We start from the raw sequence: 24,939 nt of genomic DNA, 5'->3' as shown, positions 1-24,939 counted from the left end.
GTCAACCTTTCTAGCCCTTGTGACAACTAACCTATGCCACTACCACACCATACAAGCCTCGAAGGAGCCGGAGCAACTTTTCTCTATTTACGGATATGAGACACACAGGGGCGAGTGACGCATGTACACAATCTCCCGCGAAAACCATCCCGCACGGTGTAAAGTATAAACACCAATTTGCTTACCAAAGTGAATCAAGGTAAGACAAAACACTTTGGAAAAAGTACTGATCGAATTGTAATTGATATCCATGCAGATGTAAACAGAAGAAGTGCAATAAAATAAACACTTAAATATGCATTTTGGATGCTTTCTTTCCTCTAGTCTGAAAAAAGACATGTCATGGAAGCAAAATGGTTCAAAATTGACCAGTGCATAAAAAAAGTTGTTCTCTGTAGCCTAGTATCTAAAGTAAAAATAATTTATTCAAACTCTGATCCAGGTTTAGTTACACAAGTTGGACTCAATTTAAGATTCTAACATGCTTACAAACACATTTTTAGATGGAGTTTGTTTGGTATAGACTGGTGTATACAGATGATGGATGGAAAGAAACAAACACAGACAGAAAAAGAGTGCCAAGAGGTAAGAAAACAAGAAGAACCAGTCAGAGACAAATGCAGCGCGATGTGGTTTGAGGAGAATGACCAGTTAGACAAAAATATGTATCCATCTTTCTACAGCTGATGATTCTAGGGAATGCTGTTTCTTTAAGTTACATTGGCACGAACATACACCTGTAGACAGTACGAGATCAGAGAGCAGCTTAAACACACAGGAACACGGACAACATTTCCAGGAGTTATGTGTACTGTAAATATTGTTGGCTTTTATAAACACTTCAGTTAAAAGCGTCTGCTAAACGACTAAATGATCATTATTATGAGGATAAAAACATTTACTCTGAAAGAATTATTAATAATAAAAGAAAAGGAGTTAACATCAAATCTAAACAAAACAAAAGCTTCAGTATTCATGACTGTAAAAAGAGTATCTGCCTGCCAATTTATGTTGAGAGACTTTTGCTTAGGTGACACTGCCCCGAGTGGAAAAACAGAAGATAAGAAAGACAGAACGTCATCTGGGAGTTTTTCCTTTAACAGGTGATGTAATGAACGTGTCATAAACATACCAGGAAAAACAGCATTGTTAAAAAAAAATGTACAAAACAAAAAGTACTCAAAAAGAAAAATGTAATCTCTCTCATTCAGTTTCCAATATAAAACAAGTGCTTATGAGGCAGCGGTCAACCTTCATAGGCAAATCAATTATTAAGAATGGACATTCATTAAACCAAGAATCAAACATATAAAAAGAGTTGATCCTTTTTATCATCCACAGAGACTTTCTGATTTTGTGGCACATATTAATAATTCACATTGGCTTATAATATTTACATTTTTGGAACAATCCATTTTAGTGATAATGAATGCTACAACGAAAGTTGAAAATAAAGGCACAGTATAGTACAAAAATGACCCGTTAAAGGAGGTTGTAAGTGTTAGTACGTTTCATAATTTCATTAACCACCTTCTTTAATAGGTGCGTACAATTCCTGCATATACAAGAATATACTTGTTAATGCACACAATGTTTTGTAAACTAGTAATGCTTGGCATGTGACATTCAGATGTAAAACAATAGTGAAAATATAAAACCAAGAGCTTTAAGATCCATGGCATTTAATTGTCTTGAGTTTCATAAATATGATTTTATTGGCTGGACTAAATCAATAATGGCTACGCAAAAAAAAAAAAAAAAAAAAAAAGAGAGAGGAAGAACTAAGACTATTTGTGATTCCAAACACAAACCTGCAGAATAACAAGTGAAGGCCAGAGAAATAGATTAAACGTTGAATGTTGGTGTGTTTATAAAGTTAAAAATCAAAAATCATAGCTTTAATAACAGTTCTTCCACCATTGTTTGTTTGGCATTGTTGACATCTCAGGAATTAACATACATGGGTGTTCTAATGTGAGTAAATATGTACATATGTATGTGTAAATAAGTGCACTTAAGGCGAGTTTCTGATGAGTCCAATAAACTCTTAGTGTGAAATACAGATCAAGCGCTTCCAGTTGGTCAGCTAACTGAGAAAAATAAGATAACTTTACAATAATATGGTACTAACCCTGGATTTTGAGCTCTGTAGGTACGACAGCAACAGAGAACTTGGCACATGACCGTTTTCTTAGAAACCTTCATGTTTTTAACAAACAGCTAAATCAGTCCTCCAAGTCCCTCTCCAAATACTTTTGTATTCGAACGCAGCGTGGACAGACCGGACACTTGGCCTTACAGGAGGAATGAAACACCGTCTTGCAGACACTACACCTGAGAGACAGAAAACACACAGTCACGCCATCATTCTCATGATGAAAAGTGTCGGCACAGCAATCTAAAAAAAAAAATGGTGTAAAAGTGAAAGTACACACATCTACTTTAACTTTTACAGCATTTTTTTGAGACTGCTGTGCCGACACTTTTGCTCCCTGGTGGAGTCATGTGAATGTTAAAGTGGTGGGAAAAATTCAGTCACAGGCAGAACAACAGTGTGTGAATGGTGTAAAAGTAGATGTGTGGTGTTTTATATTCAGTGTTGCCAGGGCTGTGCTTTTCTAGCACATTTGGGCTATTTTGAAAATTACAGAGCCCCTAAACAGACCTTTGCAAAAATAAAAAATATACAGACTTTTGCGTGCTGATGAGAAACTTTTCATGTGCGCGGGGCTTTTTTTTTTCTGTGTGCCCACGCATTACAATTTCCGTTTTATGTATACTGTCTAACATATTTCCTTTGAGCGTCACTGCCATACTATGAAGAAAACGAGAGTATGGATGCGCATGATTTAATAAAGATCTATTTGCTCTAAATTTGGCTTTCCATAGGGCAGAATTGTATACCTCTAATATTACAGCCTTGTGTCCGTTTAAAAAGGCTGATACAGTAAAAAGCGTTTAAAATGTGGCTTTCGTCAGGGCAGTGCGCCATATTTCAAGGCCTTATGTCCACTTTAAAGAATTTAACTCTGTGGCGGCTGAGAAATGTTGCAAAATGGGCTCATTGTGCATTGTCATATGCAAAGTTTAATGGTTCATGAAAAAACATTGGTACAGTAAAAAATTATATAAACTTGGATTTCGGCAGTATATTTATATTGTCACAAATGAAAATGATTTGAACAGTAAAATGTACTAAAATTTCGTATTTCAAAAGATCGAACCCCCTTTATTAAACCACTTCACCCTGTTCTGTACACGGTCATTTATGGGAGTGAGAGCCACATTCTACAACCAAATTAACTCTACATTAAGTACGGATCCCAACTGACCAACTAGTTGTTAATGACGTATAAAAACGCACATCAGAGATTTGTCTCTCTTCTGTATGCGTGTTATGCAAGAAATCACAGGAAAACAGGTAGCCTACAAGCCTTGACTCATTCGTTTTGCTAGATCTTGCTAGAAATAAAAAACAAACAAGAATAAACCGAAATAAATCCAAAAGCTGAAAATAAGACTAAAATACAGCGATCTGCAACTGCCCACTTTAATAAACTACTTGATCGCTATATGAGTGAAGCTTAAACAACAAGCCCTAAAACGCTTATAATAAGTGGACATGGCAACACTACAAGAATACTGCAATCGTCACAGTTTCGGTTAGATGTCCCTCCTGAAACTTTATTGTGTGCACGTGGCCATAAACTAATCTAGCTAAAATCATCTAAATAAAAACTGATTGGATGTAGAAAAGAATTAGGCTAGTTTTCATTTATGTTGAGTAGGTAGGGATGGACATTTTTCTGGGACCTGGCAACCCCATTTATATATATTTTAGGTATAATGTGTGTTATATGACAATACCTGGAGGTGCTGTCAAACTGAAAAGGGAAGATGATGTTGTCAGAGTTGCAGATCTGACATATAAAGCCCCTCTGGGTGCAAAGGTCACAGTTGTGCACGTGCTTGGACCCAAACTCAATCAGAGACTGCAGGTAAGCTTCATAGTGTCCGTCTGCCATCTGTGTGCAAGAAAACACAAGTCTGATCATGTAAAGTAAGGTGTGCGATATTGACTCTATATATATATATATATATATATATATATATACACACCTCAATATTTTCTGGGATTTGATTGATTATGATAATTAAATATTTTTCTGAGTGTGTTTTTATGCTGGTACCTTGGCTGGTTTAAGCCTGTTGTGGACAGCTGACTCACAAAGCTTTTCATATTCTGTGCTATGAGGCAATATCTGCCCCCTAAAACTAATAAAAAACATTTAAAATGATGAAACTAAAACCTGAATCAGAGTTAATCAATCAAATGATTCATCAAACGGCTGATTCATTCAGTCATTCAAGTCATTCATTAAACTGATTTATGAAAAGCACAGATTCATTCAGTAATGAAGCGCCGCTATGTGTTGCTCGGACACGAACAACAGATCTTTTCAGAGGTTTCATCTGGAAATTTTTGTTGACAAAACAGCAAATACAGAAAATGACTATTCAGTCTCAAAATATAATTGAAAATGTTAGCATATTGTTTATTGAACTGTTCTATAAAATCAATATGACATGCTGATATTCAGGAAAAACAGCACTCACGATTTCGTGAAATGGCTGAACTGTGTAATTTTGATTTAAATATAAGACAGGAAACCCATTTGGTTTTTCCAGACCTCAATAACAGCTATATTAATTTAACTTGTGCGCAAAATTGGAATTTCGCACAAAACTAAAGCCCTGTTTCCATTTCATGCGTTTAAGAAAACAAAATCATCACTGAGAAAATGGCAAAAATGGCACAAGTTTCTGCAATCGGGAAAACCACTGTGGCATCATAAATGACTTGCGCCTCAAATTAATGCTGTCATGTTATCTTGCGTTCATATGCATAGTGTTTGGGAACACAATCGTGCGAGACAGTTCTGGGAGGTAAATATAGTCAACCATTTTGATGACAGACTTTGGCTCAGACATTTTAGAATGACCAAACCAACATTTGAGATGCTGTGTGATGCGATTGGTCCGCTAGTTAGCCCAGTTATCCAATCACATCCTCTGTTAACGCAAAGTCACGTGAGTGTTTTGTTGCACATCGAGGGATGTATTCGGTAAATGTGTTTCCATCGTAGTTTATGTGCCAACTTCTTATCTTATAAAAACACTCTCCACCTCAATTGAGTGCATACGTTTTTTATGCAAATGTTTTCATTTATACGCATCATGATAAAGCTGGGTCAAGATGCGTATAAATTTCCAGAATGTTTTTATGAGATATCCCAAAATTTGCATAAAAATAGGTGGATGGAAACCTAGCTAATGTCAGTTTGCACATCAATTAAATAGGTAATTATGATATTATCATAGATCATACCTATCACACACCACTAGTTCAAATTATAAACAACAAGAAAAAGATTCCATGAAATATGCGGTAAAAAAACTGGCAGCTGAAACTTACCGTGAAAAATAAGGCTTTAACATTTTAGGTTTTACAGATTTAGCTTAAATTTACAGTAAAAAAATGCATTTCATTAACTGATATTTTAATATACCAACCTATACTAATATCTGTTTTGTAACTTTGTAATACACTGACAACCACCAAAAACAGGTGGTGGTGAGAAAGTCACATGATAATCACAAGCAGCTTTTCCACAAGCTGAGAAAGTAAATACTAATATATAAAAGCTGTGTCATTCACACAAACACTAAACACCATAATGGTAACACACATGACACTAAAGTAATGCAATAAACATTCAACAACATTAGGTCCCTAATACATAACTGATAAGAAAAAAATAACTGTAAATTATACAACTTCTTTTTTACTTCCAAAAACTTGCAAATTTAACGATATTTTAAATGTAAGGTTAGATCTATTACATTTATTCACTGTATATGGTAAGGACACTTACTGTTTACCAATTAACAAGTTTTTTTACAGTCTTTTACTGTTAATATCATGATTTTTTTTTACTGAATAAATACCTGCTGCAAGTCCAATACACTGTATACATCACTGTTATCCAATAAATAAGTCCTCTGCTGGAGTCTGGAAATAAAAAAAACTTGTTACGTATCTGTTGCAAACATCTATTGAAGTTTTAATGATGTGCAAATGATCAACATGCATCTAAGAACACACACAAACACACCTCGGCTGGACTTGTTTGCTGATCCCGCTGCGGCAGATCAGGATGTAGTCTCCGAGGAAACGAAGTTTCTGCCTCAGGGTTTGCACTTTAGCCACAGTGTCAGTGTGATCAAACAGGTCAGGATTCAAAACATCAAGGTTCAGAAGCGGCTCGTGCTCTATTTGAGTCAGCAACTTAAAGGCTTGTCTTGAAACCTGAACATATAGACATGCACAGTCACACACAGCTGAAGGACATAGAGACTGTAACAAATAAGCACGAGAGAAGCCGCTTCTCCTGATCTCATGAAATCTGATGTTATGTTATTGCAAGCTGAAGGATAATAATAATGTCTTTGAAGCAAATCACAATTATTGGCGTATACTGTACACGCCACCGTTCAAAAGTTTGGGTTCAGTACAATTTAAAAGAACTGTTTTCTATCTGAATAAATTGAACATTTTTATTTAATCCTGTGATGCAAAGCTGAATTTTTCACATCATTACTCCAGTCTTCAGTGTCACATGATCCTTCAGAAATCATTATAATATGCTGATTTGCTGCTCAGGTAGCATTTCTTATTCAACTATGTTGAAAATAGTTTTTTTCTGCTTAACATTTTTGTGGAAACAGTGATACGTATTTTTCAGGATTCTTTTATGAATAGAAAGTTCAAAAACAGTATTTATTTGAAATAGTAAAGACATTTATAATGATACAAAATATTTCTGTCACTTTTGTTCAATTGAATGCATCCTTGATGAATAAAAGTAAGAATTAAAAAATCTTACTGACCCCAAACTTATGAACAGCATATCATGGTGACACTTTACAATAAGGTTTATATACAATAACTATATTAGTTAACATGAACTATCAGCGAAAATACTTCTAAAGCCTTTATTAATTTTCGCTGATGTTAATTTCAGCATTAACTATACATTATTAAAAATCAAGTTGCATTTAATGGACCTGAGCTGAATAAACAATGAACAGTTGTATTTTGATTAATTAACGTTGACAAAGACTAAGCAATACTGTAACAAATGTATAACTCATTGTTAGTTAATGTTAGTTAATACATTAACTAATGTTAATGAATGGAACCTTATTGTAAAGTGTTACCCGTTTCTTGTGAATTTTATCAAATGAAAGCCTTAAAGCTTAAAAAAAAGAAGGAAAAATGATTGATTGGATTGATTATTTAATAGCTGTAAAAATATGACAATAAAAATTTGAAGAACTACAATGAAGAAAAATGGGAAGTGAATGTTAATTAAAAAACAATATTTTAAAAGCAAAAAAAATTCATAAAGAAATATATATATTTTTAAATAATAATAATTGAAATGAAGTAGTTCGTGCTCACCTGGCGTGTTGTTAGGTCCCAGTTGTGCACCATGCGGGAGGGGATGATGGTTGTGTCTCCTTGGTGACAGGAATCACAGTAATACTGGCCTGAGAACTCACAGAGTCTGGCTCTCCCGAAAGACACGCCGATCTGCCGAGGGCAACCTGGGTACACGTTTACAAGAGCTGTTACTTAGTGCCAGAGAGAACAGGTACAGTGAAAAACACTTCAAGATCGACATATGGGACTCATTTCCTCAGTCTCACAAAGGAAAGAAACACGTGGCTGATGGCTCGTTTCTGGGGCGATGAAAAGTAAAGACTAGACAAATCCATTTTAAAGTGCATGTGCACAGCTCTAATGTAATATCTGCATTCTTGTTGGTTTCATACATTTCTGTCAAATGTATAGAAAAATGTCACGTGGTGTAACCAAGTAAAAATAGAATTTTCTCCAATTTTTACTTTTCAAACAATGATTAAAGAAATATTTTTACATCATGAATATCATGTTGTCTATATCGCTATGAAAACTACATTTGAAATGTAAAAACCTGAAGTAACCTTGCCATATAAAAGATTTAAATATCTGATATATACACTGAGTAAAAAAATAAATACTACTTATAATAATATTTTTATTCAGCAAGGACACATTAAATTGATCAAAAGTAACAGTTAAGACATTTATAAAGTCACCAATGATTTTTGTTTCAAATAAATGCTGTTCTTTAAAACTTTCTGTTCATCAAATAATCCAGTTTTTTTTTTTAATCCTGATTTCAACATTAATAATAATAAGAAATGTTTCTTGAACAGCAAATCCTCATATTAGAATGACTTCTGAAGGATCATGTGACTAAAGACTGGAGTAATGATGCTGAAAATTCAGCTTTGATCACAGGAATAAATTATATTTTAAAAAAATATTAAAACATTTTATCAAATAAATGCAGCCTTGGAAAACATAAGACTTCTTTCAAAAAATCTTACCGACCCCATGATCTAAAAATTACAGTTACTAGAGTTTACATGGGTCTTCTTTGTGGTATCATTTCCTGTTTAATGGTTTTCTTGTCACATGACAACAAAGTGGCTTCCTGCATGTTACACCAACTTGATTTGATAAATATTTTCTTCAAATATGAATGATAACTATAACTACTTTGATGCTTTTATTTTCAGGAAATAATAATAATATAATAAACAAAATAATTATACCTTTATTATATTTAATAAAGCCAAACAGTTAAAGTCATTGTCTGTATGGATTTCATTTGATTATAATTCTAAATAATTTACAAGTAAAGAAAAGTCATCATGCCATCCTCTCTCATACCTGCACATTTGTAATTTTGCGCGTCTAGTCCTCTTTCCTTGGGGACCTCAGACAAGTGAGACAGCAACTCCCCGTCTCCCTTCAGTCTGTGTTGAACCAGTTTGTGGACGCCGCCGGGCGACGAGACCCCCTGAAGCGCTCCATCATCCTCCGTCTCCAGATACGAGTCGAGTGCTCCTCTGATCAGACTCCTCCATCCTCGGGCTTCCTCGCCGCTCTCTGCCCTCAGCGTCAGCGTGTCCCGCGCAGTCAGAACCTTAAAAAACGCAGGACTGCCTAGAGAAACATCTGGAACCACATCCCTGATGTTACTAATGGGGTGTGAGAAAAGGGGTGTCTTGGAGTCATCTTGGACCAGGAAACCTTTGAGGGTCTCCAGGGAGAGTGAGAGCACAAGAGACCGCCAACCCTTCTCCTCCAAGTTCTGATAGACCACCGCTTCCTTTATGGCATCTAGTTCTGGGTCCTTATGACGGGTCCAATCTAACCGAGGGGGATCTGGAAGTTCTGAGATGGTGCGTTCGGGGCTCGAGGGTGCTGGCGAGGGGATCTCCTGATCACTGGGCGTTTGCAGCACCTCCCACTGTTCGTCTCTCATCATGGGACGGAGTTTGCTGATGGCCTCTATGATGCGATCGACCCAGTCCTCAGCCTCCCCATGAGACGGTGCCCGCAGGTAGATTCTTTTGCTTAGGAAGGAGAGCCGAAAACGACCCTCGGAGCCGGAGGACAGGCGGACGTCTTCGCAGCGCAGCAGGGACAGGTTTTCATAGCAGATGCGCTCCTCTGCATTGACGTACAGCCGTAACTCAAATGGAGAGAGCTCGCAGTAGTAATCCCACCACATGCCCACCGCACTGCGGCGCTCCAGCTGACCCAGCTTCAGCAAACCCCTGAACGGGTTAGGAAGACCTGAGAGACACACAGATGATCTTATACACACATCCACGATTTCTACTTTTTATTAAACGTCTGTCTTATATATATATGTATATATATATATATATATATATATATATATATATATATATATATATATATATATATATATATATAAATAAATGATAAATAGATTCTGGTATGAAAAGTAATATTCAAAAAAGCTATCATAGGGGCACTTTAACATGTATTTTGTTGCCTTCCTTTTTTTAAACAAGGGACAAGTCCAAATGATGTCTCAAATGCCACGGCATGTCAATAGATATTAGGTTGTATTGAACCCAGAACATTCTCTTAATAAGTGAGAAGGCATGAAAAGGCAGTGCAAACAGTAAATATGAGAGATATGTGAGGGTATTTTAGACAGAGATGGTAAAGCTGTCATTTTATAAACATTTTCAGTCTACAGGCCTCTAACTTGAAAAATGGCAGATGATTTGCATTCAAAGCAACCCAGAGTATACTTATTACTAGTGCAACCTTCAGGATCGCCTGGAGCTTTCCTCGTACATTTCCCTGGTTTAAACCCCAATCATACCTGGAGTCAGACCTCAAACCTAAAGTTCAGTGCATGAACCAACACTTAAAGCATTTCAACTACTGGAAACTTTTTTTATACCAATATAAATTCAATCTAGCACTAATCTAGAAGCCAAGCAAAGGAAAGTGTAAATGCACTACCAGTCAAAAGTTTTAGAACGGTAAGATTTTTTATGTTTTTAAAAAGAAGTCTCTTCTGCTCACCAAGGCTGCATTTATTTGATTAAAAATACAACAACAAAAAAACAGTAATATTGTGTAATTTTATTACTGCTGTTTTCTATTTGAGTATAGTAAAGTGTAATTTATTCCTGTGATCAAAGCTGAATTTTCAGCATCATTACTCCAGTCTTCAGTGTCACATGATCCTTCAGAAATCATTCTAATATGATGATTTGATGCTCAAGAAACATTTCTCATTATTATCAGTTGAAAACAGTTATTTACATTTTTACATTTTTATTTTTTATTTCAGGATTCAAAAGAACAGCGTTTATCTGAAATAGAAAGCTTTTGTAACATTAACACTATTAAAATTATTTTATTTTTTGGAAATAAAAATGAAAGAAATGAAAGAAATCAATGCTTTTATTTATCAAGGATGCATTAAATTGATCAAAAGTTACAGTAGAGACATTTATAATGTCACAAAAGATTCAGTTTCAAATAAATGCTGTTCTTTTGAACTTTATATTCATCAAAGAATCCTGAAAAAATTGCACACAACTGTTTTCAACATTGCTAACAATAATGAATGTTTTTTGAGCATCAAATCAGCATATTAGAATGATTTCTGAAGGATCATGTGACACTGAAGACTGGAGTAATGATGCTGAAGATTCAGCTTTGATCACAGAAATACATTACATTTAAAAATATATTAAAATAGAAAACAGTCATTTTAAATTGTAAACTTTTTTTTAATCAAATAAACGCAGCCTTGGTGAGCAGAAGAGACTTCTTTTAAAAACATTAAAAATCTTACTGACCCAAAACTTTTGACTGGTAGTGTATGTCTGCAAGTTTTTTACGGTCATTATTCTGCAAGAAGGAAATAGTTCAAGTATAAAGCACAGATAACACATCAGAGGAAACAAAAATAGACAGATGAAATAGCACTTTTTTGCAGCTCCGAGCTTCCAAAAGTCTTCCAGCAGTTACTAATCAAGAATTTGGCATAAGCAAATTCCTCTTTTATCCATCTTACCGTTCTGTCTCCGGTGCACTACGCTTGGTGGGGGCTGGAGGGTGTCCGGTTCAGAGGTGGGCGTCACCTCCCCGTTCAATTGTGTGATGTCAATGACGGCATATGTTTCAGAACTGCCCGTTTCTTCTGGCTTGTAAAAGTCATCCTCGGATATCCAAGATGTGGATTTCTGAGAGACAAACAGATTTTAAGAGACCATTTTACATCTTCTATTAGCATCCACCCTCAGGGTCAAATAGGGCTAAGTATTGACATGAATATTAATTTCACGAATCAATTCTGATTCAATATATTTTAGATATACAGTACAGGTCAAAAGTGGAAACATTACGATTTTTTGTATATTTTTGAAAGAAGTCTCTAATGCTTATCAAGGCTGCATTTATTTGATCAAAAATACAGAAAAAAAAAAACAGTAATATTGTGAAATATTATTACAACTTAAAATAATAGTTTTCTATTTGAATATACTTTAAAAAATAATTCATTCCTGTGATGCACAGCTGAATTTTCAGCATCATTACTCCAGTCTTCAGTGTCACATGTGACATCCAGTCTATCACATGATCCTTTAGAAATCATTCTAATATTCTGATTTATTATGAGTGTTGGAAACAGTTCTGCTGTCTAATACTGTATATTTGATGAATAAAAGGTTAAAAAGAACTGCTTTTATTAAAAATAAAAAAATATTTTCTAATAATATAAATCTTCTTTACTATCACTTTTTATCAATTTAACACATCCTTGCTGAATAAAAGTATTGATTTATTTAAAAAAAAAGAAAGAAAAAAATTACTGACCCCAAATTACTGACCAGTCGTGTATATTGTTGTTACAAAAGATTTCTATTTTTAAAAAATTTGCTTCTTTTTTTTATTTTTTTTACTTTTTATTCATCAAAGTATCCTAAAAAAGTATCACAGGTTATGAAAAAATATTAAGCAGCAGAACTGTTTCCAACTTTGATAATGAATCATCATATTAGAATGATTTCTAAAGGATCACGTGATAGACTGGAGTAATGATCCTGAAAATTCAGCTTTGCATCACAGAAATAAATGATAATTTAAAGTATAATAAATTGAAAACCAATTATTTTAAATTGTAATAATATATCACAATATTACATTTTTTTTCTGTATTTTTGATCAAATAAATGCAGGCTTGATGAACAGAAGAAACTTCTTTCAAAAACATTAAAAATAGTAATGTTTCCAAACTTTTGACCTGTACTGTACATCAGATACAGTACAAATCAATTGTTCTTAAAAACAATTTATCAATTAATGCTGTAAATATACAGGATCCCTGTCAGTTGGTACATTAACATTACTATAATATTAAAGGATATTATAGAGAGAATATGATTCTTTGAACACACTCACACAAGAGGAATACAGAGAGTCTGAGGATATTTTCCTGCTGACGGTACTTGCGGAACGTCTGTATGCAGTGTTTCGGGATTGTTCTACAGCATTAGGGGCAGCAGAAGTCTCTGGAGGAACAGTGTCAGGGTCTTTACTGAGGTCAGAGGTCTTCTCAATAGTAGAAACTGAAGGGGACTCGACAGATGAGTCTCTGTTCTGTCTCTTCTGCTCCCTTTCTTGAGTCTCAGTGACTGCATGTTTGACTTTTATTCTTGTGCTTTTAACTCGAATCTCGGATTCTTCCGTTGTTCCTTCTTTTGTCTCCAGTAACGCTTCAGCTGATATCTTTTCTGAGCTTGCTTTAGATCCCTCTGTGATGTGTGCTTCAGATAGATGTGTGTCCGTGTCCATGTGCGTTTTCCCTTCAACAGCATGTTTGGCAGAGTCACTCTGGAGCTGAATATCTGGAGCTGGCACGAACGCATCAAAGTCTTCCTTCTTCAAATCCTGACTAGAGGAGTTGTTCTCTCTACAAAAAAACAAGTATGTTAAATAAGTACTTCAGACAACACAACAACTTCTTTCAAATATTTTTTCTGGCATTTCCTTTAGGAAACTTTATCCTAACAAGAACCTTTGCAACAAACATGGAGGTAAGTTTTCTGAGCTCAGTGTCAGTGAAATGCTGCATGAAGTGACAAAATCCCAGTCAATCATTACAAATGTGATTCTTAATATACAGCTGAGGAAAGGATTTTGGATGTTATGAAAATAAAAACCAAGCAACTGACAAAATGTCTTATAGCATGACGCTGTTGATGGTTGCAAGTGGTTTGCTGGCCAACTAGTTGACCAACACCTAACAAGTCAATTAGAGAAAGTGACCATTTAGTTTTTAAAAGGAATGTGGCCTATTTAAAGCACATAGGCAGGTTTTGGTATATTGCTAAATATGACCCTGAATCATTGTCATTATATGGGGCCAAATTGATTGATTATTCAAACCAATTATAATTATTATTATAATAATTATTAAGTTACCCAACTTGTTGATTTTGAAAATATGTAGTCCTGTACAACTCTGATTAAAGTCATCATGGAATCGACAATTCTTGTTTGCAGTATTGATTATAAATGATTTATTAAATTTAAATTCATGTGCCTCGTAATCTTTAATCAAAATAACTTCCCCTCCCTCTTCCAGCAACATCTCTTCTCTTCTCTGATGACGTGTTTACTGGCATGAGGGCGGAATAACCTGTCACTCACATGAGATCCACCAATAGCAAACCATAACAATCCAACCATCCAATCAATTCCTCACGGACAAAATCACGTCCCACCCATTTTTTTCTTATTCAAGAAGCCGTTTCACTCGGATGCACGTCAAAACATGGAAAAAAAGACAATCTCAACTTCCATTTCATGCCGACTTTAAAACAGGGTGATTTATCACTTGACACTTTATTGCGCTTGGTTGAGACATGTCGCAAGTCTTAACAGAATAGACTAACTTTTACTCACTCTGTGACGGTGTTCTGTTGTGCTTTGTGGCTGATTTCCACGTCACAACTCCAGCGTTCCTTTTCAGGACTCCTGGGCTCCTGACCCTGAAGCAGACTATCAGAGCTCAGGCTGGAGGACAGCTGTGACGATCCTGATGTATTCAGACTGAGGTTTGATGAGGTAAGCGGAGTGTTCGTTTCACAACCCTCGTTTTGCTCTTTCCTCGACTCCCTCTGAATCACTTCCTGAGCCCAATCTGAGCTTCCGGACCCTGCAGATGACTGTGAGACTGTATCCCAAGACTCCTTGCGCTTGGGGCCCAGAAGGTGCTCGTCGGCAGGCGTGAGGGGGCAAAGGCCTGCGAGGACCAGTGGTGTGTTGGTCCACTCATTCAGCACAGCTGATTTATAGGAGAGCTGGAAGGTCATGGAGGCCAAACCCTGCAGCAGGGTGAGAAGAACCTCTCGATCCTCCGGGTCCAGCAGAAGAGCCCCGGGCTGGTAGTAGGAGCCCAATTTGGACCCCTCGCGAAGCAGTGAGGTCAGGTAACACTCCAGAAGCCCGTCATTTAGAGCCAGGCGAACCCATGCTCTGCAGCGACCAATGTCTGAGTTTATGAAGCTTAGACGTTCCAGTTCTTGAACTACATCCCTATAGAATCAAAAGAGTTGCATGTGATCACTCAAAGGGTTAGTTCATCCAAAATTGAAAAGTCACGGTAAACGGAAGCTCAAACGTGCTTGCTTGAGGCTCGAGAATCAAAAATGTTTGTTTCTCGATCTTCCGTTTACCATGTTTGACGTGCATTGATCAATGTTTATAAATGAATAAAAGCCTAAATTAAATCTGTTATCATTTAAAGCGATTGTGTCTCTTCAGAAGATTTGGATTAAACCGCTAGGTTCATATGGATTACTTTAATGTCTTTATGAAATTTTTAAAGCATTAAAGTTTTGAAATGGATAGACAGAACTCTGAGGATTTATCCTGATCTTCTTTTGTGTTCAACGTTTGGAATGACACAAAGGTGAGTACTTTTCATACACTGTAATGCAATTCTTTTTCTCACAACATTGTGTCAATACTTATTTATTTGTGCGCATTCTTATATTTATTTTTCCAGTTTAGAGAAGATCATCTAAATAAGTGAAAACATTGACAAATACATTTCTCTATTCTGTCACTTCTACAAGGCAAAGTGAAATGAACCACACAAGAATTTACATCTTTATGCATGTAAAATTACGCATTGTGATGTGCTTAATTTTTTGATGTACTGTGATTTCCATACTAGACATTTTGTCAGTACTGTCTTTATCGACTTCCTCCTCCTTCACTCAAGACTCAATACAAAGCCTGAAAACTTTCCTACTGAGTTAACTATGAAAGAAACCCTCTAGCATGAGTCAAAGTGCCTCAGAGTACCAAGTGAGTGAGTGTCACTTGACTATTGCCCATAGGCTCTGGAGCCAATTACTAAACCACATGATTCAACTAATCCTACAGGCTTGTCACAATCCTCACAGTCTCTCCCTGACATGCCTATTTCTGTTTCCAAACGGGTGACAGGTTGCTCACTTGGAAAGACTTGGTTAAAATTATTTTGAAGCATGAACCAACATCAATCGACTTGGTCAGTAAAAAAACCAAATTCGTAGGAATGATTTTGAAAAGAGTGGTGTATACTTTAATCCAAGAAGGCTCATTAATAACATTTAGTTCCCTCTAGCATCCAATGCATCCAAAATTCAAAAGAGACATGCTATCCCTTGAGTTTTATGTGGCCTAACTGATTTGCTGAAAGGAGGAAATTGGTTGGTGGGTGCACTACCATTTAAAAGTTTGGGGTCATAAGGTCTCTTATGCAGGTCCAGTTATGACATTTTGAATGAAACATTACAAGGTCAAAACATGCTATAAAAAAGATCTGTGGGGTATTTTGAGCTAAAACTTCACATACACACTCTGGGGACACCAGAGACTTGTTTTACATCTTGTGAAAAGGGCATTATAGGAACCCTTTAAAAAGAATTAAACAAATGCACAAATAAATTGTTCACAATAAGATCTAAAACATGCATTTTGAAAATAGATTTCCTGCCGACTTTATTTAAATAAATTTCAATTAACCTATGACTCACCTGTGTGTGACGGTCTTCAACAGGCTCCAGAAGACAGGTTGAGGAAGCGCTCCTCGTGATCCTCCTTTGCGCAAGTTACCTCCATCAAATCTGATGAACTTGCTCTTGATTCCATGGATGAAAACCGCCTCCAAAGCACAACACAGCAGGTTCGCCTCCAGGTCCTCGCTGGTGACCGCCGTGTCCGTGGTGATGTAACGCTTCTGTAGGGCTTTTAGCGTCCGTGCAATCTTTTCCTTGATCCACTGAGAACAACAGAAGGGTTAATATCGCTCTGTTTAATATTCAGTAAATTTGACTCCACTGACATGAACTGAACTTGAATTGAGCTGAACAATGACACTATTGTCTTCTGCAGAGCTGCTTATAGCTGAACTGAACTAGTTTCATAATTGATGAACTGAATTGAGTTGATACTATTGTCACTTTTTAGTTGCATCACTGATTCTGTCATTTTTCTGTTTATTATTTTGAAGCTGTTTTGAAACGATCTGTATTGTATAAGTAAGGGATAATCCACGGCTAGATGTGCATTAAACAATTTTAATGCACGGCGTAGAGGCAAAGAACTACATGACGCAAAGTGGAGAGCATTCATTTGAAAGTGTAAAAGTGACGTGAAGGAAATATGGTAACCCATATTCTGAATTTGTCCTCTGCATTTAACCCACCCATAACCCAAGTTAGTGCACACACATTAGGAGCAGTGAGTAGTGAACACACACACAACCACAGCCATTTTGCTGTGGCACCCGGGGAGCGTTTGGGGGTAAGGTGCCTTGCACAATGGCCTCAGTCATTTCCTGCCGGTATTTAGAATCGAACCCTAAACCTTCGTGTTACCAGTCTGACTCTAACTATTAGGCCACGACTACCCCAAAATGTTCAATGCACAGCTAGCTGTGTACTATCCCACTTATACCATGATCATTTGCCAGCACTGCAAACTTAAAGCTAATATTTGACCGGAAGATTAAAAATGTTGGTTATTTTCGTCAGTTACGGCTAGTTAGATCAAACATTCTGTCCTATTTAAATCAGACACAGAGATAAAGTAGTGCCGTAAGATTACATTAATTTTAACTAATTAGCTAATAGCATTTATTTGAACTAATGAACGAATAGCAATTATTTGAACTAATGAACGAATAGCAATTATTTGAATTAATTATCGAGCGAGAGAGAGAAATGAGAGATGCCTGTGTGAATTACCTGCGTCTGTGCAGCGTCTCTCTCTATTAACAATGAAGCTGTGAGTTGAAATACTTCAAAACCAGCGATGTTACCCCCTCATTGCTGAGAAATATAATGAAGCGATTCAATAGCGAAGCTATTTTATCAATAGCAGCGTTGATACGTTTCTGTGCTCCTGAATGTTTCTGTGCGTGAGCAGCATGATCTCCGACTCCAGTGACGAATGAGTGTGTGTGCTTCAATTAAAACAGCGCATTAATATAGAACGATAATTAAAGCAGGGCTATGCAGTTTCGGGAATTTCTTTGCTGTATTCTCGCTTTTTGCTCGCAGGTTTCTCTATAGAGCTCCCCCTACAGCTTCGGAATAGATATTTGACAACACTGTCGAGAAACTCGTTGGCGACTCTCAGATACCAGAGGCTAGTAGATCAACGACATCAGAGCAGATGGGACATTCTTTAAAACGTCTTCTTCATTCAGGTTCGAACAGTGTGAGGGAGCGCAATAATGACAGAATTTTAGCAGATTTTTTTTTTGCCGTAAAGCAATTCGTTACATCGCGAGACCTGATATCACGCGATACTTCCTGACGCTGAGGCAGGCGGCCCGCCGGCCCAAAGTTGCAAGGGTGGTTTTTCCGCTCACAGGCGCTTGGGGGGTGCGAGACGACCACCATTCAACCCGAAAAAAGTCATATAACTATTCCAATGACTCCGAAGCTGTTCGGTTAAGGTAAAAAAGTTACTTAGTTCACCTTTAAACTGACTTGGAACAACCTGTGCATCAAACGGTTTTAATGCACACCTTCCAGCCAATCAGAATCGAGTATTCAGAAAGACCATGGTATAAAGCACTATATAAATAAAGGTGACTTGACTCTGTAATGCATCTGTTTAGACATCTTTCCTTTGACAAGATGTCAAAACAAAGAAACCATGGAGGAAAATACCAGGAAACGCATGAAAGCAATAGTCTTTTATTTAGTGATCCAGCAAAAACGTTAAAGTCAATAAAGTTTAAGGGTGTGTAATTTGCATTGATTGTAATGCATGGTTGGTTTGAGATCAGGTCACTGAATGATCGAGACATTTAGGTCAGCAGACCAAATCAAGAAAAGCTCTTGCAACAATAAAACAACTTTACACAATGTTTGGCAAGCATTAGGCTGCCTCTTGAGGATCTAAGAGAAGAAGGCAGAACGGAGAAGTCATCGTGTTTTACCATGTGAATGTGAGCAATACCTACAGACAGACTGTCACCTGATGTCAGCTGACTGATTACAAATGCGCCAAAGCGCTGTCAATCAAAGCTGTGGAAATTCAACATGGCAACTTTAAATAAGTCAAATAGCATGAACACCTCAGTAGTCAAGTTTCTGGGAAGAATGAAGCCAAGATGACTAGAAAACACTGAGTTTGTGTCAATCATGATAAACGAAAGAGGAAACGGGCACAGATTAGATCTTGTTGCATGTGTATAAACCATAGTATAAACAACAGCAAAAGAGCCTTTCTCTTTTTAATCTGATCATTTGACCTACCTCTTTAAGAAGATATGTTAGGTCTAAATGAATCACTTTCTATGTATGTCAACATTTTGAAACAAAGACAATTATCATATTCTGTGGTGTTTGTGTTAAAAGCTTGCAAAATATTTTAGATCCTTTACAAGACCTTTATAAGTGTAACATTTTTGGATTTTCAGAATAAATCAATTTTATAAAAATCCTCCTGTTCAGAAGAGGAGGAAGACATTATGCATTTATTTTGATATTGCCTTTTTGTTGTTGTATATTGGTCTTAAATTACCACTGAATTCATATAGGGTAATTTGGGATGATCATACACACACAGAGAAAAAAACTCTTATTAAACTCAAGTATTATTTTAGTTGGAAAGGTAGTCTTAAATGTATATGTATTTAAAATATATTTGAAACAATATAACAACAATACACCGTTAGAAAAATGTCAAGAGTTTGAATGGGTAAAGAAAGAAATTTTAAAAAGAAATGGGCAAAATTAGAGAGTTTCTTGGGAGATTAAATAAGTTTTGCTTTTACTGAAGTAAATAACTGATCAATTAGATAAAATAATTTTTATTTGTAAGCCTAAATGTACAATGTTTGGGTAATTGTGTGCTTCAACTTTTTTTATTAGATTCTTTTGCTTTATTTTATTTAAATATAATTTATTTTATTCGTTTTGAAAGATAAAATTTGTACGTATGTATATTTTTATATGACAATTAGTCCAAGAATGTATGTATATTGTATATTTTGTATGTTTGTATATGGTTAAGTACAGTATGTATATATATTTTTGTAAATGTTTTGTTGTTTGTTTCATTATCGTAACCGTTTATTAAAAAGAAATAGTAAGAACTAAAGAGTTAACGAAACACAGCTGCCTGAGTGAATGTATCAGATAGCACAAAATATGAATCTGATTGAATCTGTGCATTAAGTTTTGTGTAAATGGAGCGATTGAATCTGAACAGCTTTGTACACATTTTCCTCATCTTGCTTTAGTTATTCCTGTATGTGAAATCTTTTGAATATAAAGTGCTACAGAACTGCAGCTAATAACAAAAGTCTTAAGCAAATAAAGAGGAAATGGCCAGAAAGAAAGCATTATCTCATGAGCAGACACTTCTCTCACGAGCTCAATACTGGTCTAGTTTCCATTCTATGTGTGTGGTCTGACATCCACAAGACAACACGCAAACTGTGGCTTCCTATAAACTCCTTTTAACACAGCGTATTAAAACAGAATGAGAAACAATGTTATGATAGTGCCACAGTGTTTACATGCAAATCAACCTATGCATGGCTTACTGATAGTTTTCTCTGCATTTAAGCTGTGACAGGAAAATGTTTTAACATTCATCAAACAACATACATCATCTCTGATTTAACGCAGGTTTACAAGAACAAATCCTGGTTCCCGCAAATTAAATTTCCCCCAAGAACCTGCTCAACAAAAAGTCAAAACATTCATATCAATGACCTTGTAATGTCCACAATCCAACTAATCTTCAAATAGATGAGGAAGTTGCAAACCTGTTTGACATCTTTTGCCTCTGGGCCGCTCTCAGGTGTTTGGGTGGCCAGCATGGCTCCTCTGGCTTCGATTAGTCGTGCTTTACACACTGCAAAATAGACAAATGTCTATAGAGGAGATTGGGAGTGTTGTAACATTTTGTAACACTGCAGCACTGTCATTTTGTAACACTGCAGCACAATCATTTTGTAACACTGCAACACAGTCATTATGTGTTAGCCTCAAACTTAAATAGTTTCAAAATCTACAACTTATCAGTGTAAATCTGAACATCTGAATCAGAGCAAATTAATAGTAAAAAGAGTGCTGTTGTTGCAACCTACCACATGGGATGTAACACAAATAATGGACACTGTTTCTAGGTAACATTTTCATTCAAAACACAAATAACACCAGAAGCAAATAAAGAAACATATAAAACAACTGAAACAGACAGTGTGAGTATATGTTGGTCACTCTTTCATTTTGTGCCATCTTTTGTTCTACGCTGGAAAGTGTTACAGCCCTCTGTGTTTCTCAGCCATGATGTTTTTTAAACATGTACATGAAATACTTTTGTGCCTGTTTTAAAAAAAAATCAAATTATACATGAGAATCTGCTTATTTAAATGCCATTAATTCTGTTCTCTCAGCTCATATATAATAGTGATTTCATCTGTAGATCTTTTCTAGGTTGTTAGACTGATGGTGTTACACTTCCCTACATGTGCATATAATAAAGTAGATTATAGGGTAGCTAATAAAAACACAATGAGGAGAAGAATAGCGTAATTACTGGCAGTCTTTGTTTAGGTAACGAATAGTGGAACTGATACACACAAGCCAACAAGTTTCCTCTTCAGATAGATTCTTTCACACGTCAATGAAGTGCATGTGTTAACATGTTCATTTTACATCAAATTAAGTGCATCCTGAGTCCAGTAAATGCTTGTGTGTACATTCAGCAGTGCACTTCAACCATATTTAAAAGAAAACAGAAGTAATTATGAAATTACATTTAAAAATGTACTCAAGTCCTACTTAAGTGGGTCAAAAAGTATTTTTTAAAATATAAATTTAAGTTATAATACATTGAAGTGTCCAAACACATTACATTCACTTTGCATTTAAGCATATTACTATTATGAACTACATTATTTCAGTAATAAGTACTCTTTTTTCAAAGTAGCCTATATTAAAGTGTACTTCTTTTTTGATGTCATTTGCACTAGAGACTCAAGACAACACAGAATTCATGATAGTTCACTCACCGAATAGGAAAGAATAACACGACATAGCATTGTTTACATGGTCAAACAGTAGCATTGCATCTCATTTAATCTCCGTTGGGAATGAACTTAATCATGAGTTCAGAAGCATCCAAACACACGAACATATACAGACTTTCTTATTGCTCACGAATCTGTCATTACACAACAGAGAGTAATGCTATCGTTATTGTTATTCCAAATACATATACAGCACATAAGCTCGTCCACTCACCATGTTTGTTCTGCGTTTTTCTGTCGCGCTGGCGATTCAACAATGCACGGTCATGGCCGATGTGTTATCTTCCCTCTTACCGAATCGACATGAGCACGAGTCGTGTGATATCTGTCACTCTTGTTCGCTGATCCAGGAAAACAGAAGAGCACAGGCGATGTGATCAGATCAGCTGACGCGAAAGGCAGGATGGGAAATGAACGCAAGGTTCATCGTGTTCCTGTTGACGACTGGAGCGATTGCGCAACTCGTGCGCAGCGTTGAGTGTGTTGAAGACTCCAGCGAGATGATGACCTGTGTCAATACAACAGCGTGCTTTTCTAAACAGACGACGAGAGTCAATTATTATCTATCTATAAATTACAGAAACGTCTGTCTGTCTGTCTGTCTGTCTGTCTGTCTGTCTGTCTGTGTGTGTGTCTGTTCCTCGCATATCTCTCGAACCGTTAGTCCGATTGATTTCAAACTCGACAGGTGTCTCGCCACGGGCACGAGTAAGTGCAGTGCCAAGTTTGACATTGTTTGGATGAGAAATGCAAAAGATATCGTTAAATATATCATTTTTAGAAGGTTGTGGTTTAAAAATAAACATTCTGACATTAGAGAGTTGTATCGGTCAAAGAAGCCCCAAGAAGGTTGTGGTTTAAAAATAAACATTCTGACATAAACACAGCTACACTGTTTACTTCTGAATATTATAGTTTGGTTCCCGAACGTGATAAATCCATCTATCTATAAATTACAGAAACGTCCGTCTGTCTGTCTGTGTGTTATTCGCATATCTCTCGAATGTGAGATAACCACTAAATGTGTGAAAACCACTATTTTCTGTTTCAAACTTTCACATAGCATCTTTAGGTTATAACAACATTGAAAATCAAAATCTGGATTTGAATTTTTTAAGATTTATTATAAAAACGGATTATTTTTTCCCAAAAATGCAATAAATTCATGACTTTTTTTTTTTTTCAAAATGCAATTAATCCATTGAATCAATATAAAGTTATTTTTGATCATATTGCCATCGCAAGAAATATCTCCTGAACTTTTTTGACGGCGATCAGCTCACAAAAACTGATTTTGCACGGGCACTTTGCACTGCTCCCTGAATCGAGGTGCTTATTCATTTGTGGATGTTAACTGAATCTGTAAGTCAGCTATGCTGTTTACTTCTGAATATTATATTTCATTCTGGTGCGCTTAACGCTATCGCTACTGTGTAATAGTAGCCTATGCTATTCACCAACTAAACATATCCTATTCAATGCGTTCACAGTCTCTTTCACGGGCATCATTTGTAGTTGCCTATTCACAAACTGTTTGCTCAAGCATAGCGTTTTCTCGGAGTTCACTGTGTGCTTTTTACCATGCACAAATAAAAATGTCACTGAACTTTTGCTGTGTAATTGTAACAATGAGCACACACCAAACCAACAATTACTAAAACACACAGAAAAACTGATTTTGCACGGGCATTTTTTGCACTAGTTTTCTTAATGCTGGATTTTTGGCTGATGAAAATGAATGAAATATTTCAACCAACAATCAGCATAGTTGAATAAAACAGAAAAGTAATGTAAAGTAGAGAAAACAATCACATTTACAAGAAATAGCATAATATTGTATAAAAGTGACAATAAAAATGATTCATTAATGAAAAATAAAGCATAAGAAAAATATGGTTGTTCTACAACTCTTTTGTGATGTGTAGGACATTTTACACATTAGTTTCAAAACAAATAAATTAAAATTCCAAATCTTTCTTTTTCTTTTTTTTAATTGTTTTATTTATATAACGCTTTTAACAATGTAGCCTAGATTGTTTCAAAGCAGCTTTACAGAGATAAACGTATAATTTAAGGTAACAGAGAATGTTTTGGCTTTATAGCGGTTCTTTAATAAAGTTATTTTCCAGCTAAAGTTAGTTTTGATTGATTCGCTTCCGTCGCAACGATCATTTGTTATTAAATTGGGGGCCGCTAAGACGACACCATTCTCTCTACACAGACTTTAAACGCGAACCTGTGAGAAACACTGATGGCGTTCACATGCGCATTAAATAACAAATAACAAATAACATCAAATATTTCTACACACTAACTGACGTATAAAAATAAAGCCTTAAAAGCTGACTATTTTATATGCCTGTCTTCATTTATTTAAGGACAGGGTTTATTTGCTATTATGCTATTTTCCATATACGTTTATGTATTTAGCTTATAGGGTGAATGCAGGTAAAAGGTCGTTTAAGCTCGATTGTACTGTGCTGCTCAGTAGACACTTCTTTAAATGATAAAATAGTTTTGGTTGATGCAACATGACACTGGTGGTCGTGGCCACACATAAAAAAAAAACTCCCACAATATGAAAGAAAACCCTTAAGATTTTAACTTGGTTGCTAAATAAATTTAAACAAATATTATTGTTTGTTACTACAGTTAATGCAAAGACTAAAAGGCTTAAAGTTTATTTGTGTTTAAATATTGCTGGTCCACTTTGGCTGAATGTGTTAGATAAAGTGGGACAGTAAAATGGGATTCATGTAAAGCGGGGCGACCTTTAAACTTCAGTAATTATTCTCAAAATGACATTCACTGGTTATTTTATAGTCGGCATGTATAATTTTTTTTAATGTAAACAAGGAAATTCAAG

General features: G+C 35.9%; 1 protein-coding gene across 2 annotated transcripts; it reads right to left on the bottom strand.

Moving 5' to 3' along the window:
* Nucleotides 1–405: 405 nt before the first annotated feature.
* plekhm1 (pleckstrin homology domain containing, family M (with RUN domain) member 1) lies at nucleotides 406–22,532 on the bottom strand. 2 transcript variants are annotated; one of them, XM_079850811.1, is made up of 12 exons: nucleotides 22,288–22,532; nucleotides 20,805–20,893; nucleotides 16,549–16,793; nucleotides 14,426–15,058; nucleotides 12,920–13,430; nucleotides 11,532–11,700; nucleotides 8,846–9,757; nucleotides 7,526–7,671; nucleotides 6,177–6,370; nucleotides 6,010–6,073; nucleotides 3,868–4,025; nucleotides 406–2,334 (listed from the first exon to the last, which is right to left on the bottom strand). In XM_079850811.1, exons 2-12 carry the CDS (start codon nucleotides 20,856–20,858, stop codon nucleotides 2,226–2,228), a joined length of 3,195 nt encoding a protein of 1,064 aa, XP_079706937.1. In that variant the 5' UTR covers nucleotides 20,859–20,893; nucleotides 22,288–22,532; the 3' UTR covers nucleotides 406–2,225. The 2 variants fall into 2 exon arrangements, with proteins under 2 accessions (XP_079706937.1, XP_079706938.1); XM_079850812.1 differs by having other exon boundaries at nucleotides 22,368–22,447.
* Nucleotides 22,533–24,939: the final 2,407 nt, after the last annotated feature.

This window comes from Squalius cephalus (genome assembly GCF_949319135.1).
Source record: "Squalius cephalus genome assembly, chromosome: 19".
NCBI lineage: Eukaryota > Metazoa > Chordata > Actinopteri > Cypriniformes > Leuciscidae > Squalius > Squalius cephalus.
This window is presented reverse-complemented; position numbering and strand designations above follow the sequence as displayed.

Bases quoted from the DNA above. Each gene is read 5' to 3' on its own strand.
- plekhm1 (XM_079850811.1), bottom strand. From the start codon at position 20,858: ATGCTGGCCACCCAAACACCTGAGAGCGGCCCAGAGGCAAAAGATGTC. The intron at 11,701-12,919 runs GTGAGTGTGTTC...TTTGTCTCTCAG, and splicing joins ACTCTCTGTATTCCTCTTGT to AAATCCACATCTTGGATATC. The intron at 2,335-3,867 runs GTATTGTCATAT...TCTGTCTCTCAG, and splicing joins CAGTTTGACAGCACCTCCAG to GTGTAGTGTCTGCAAGACGG.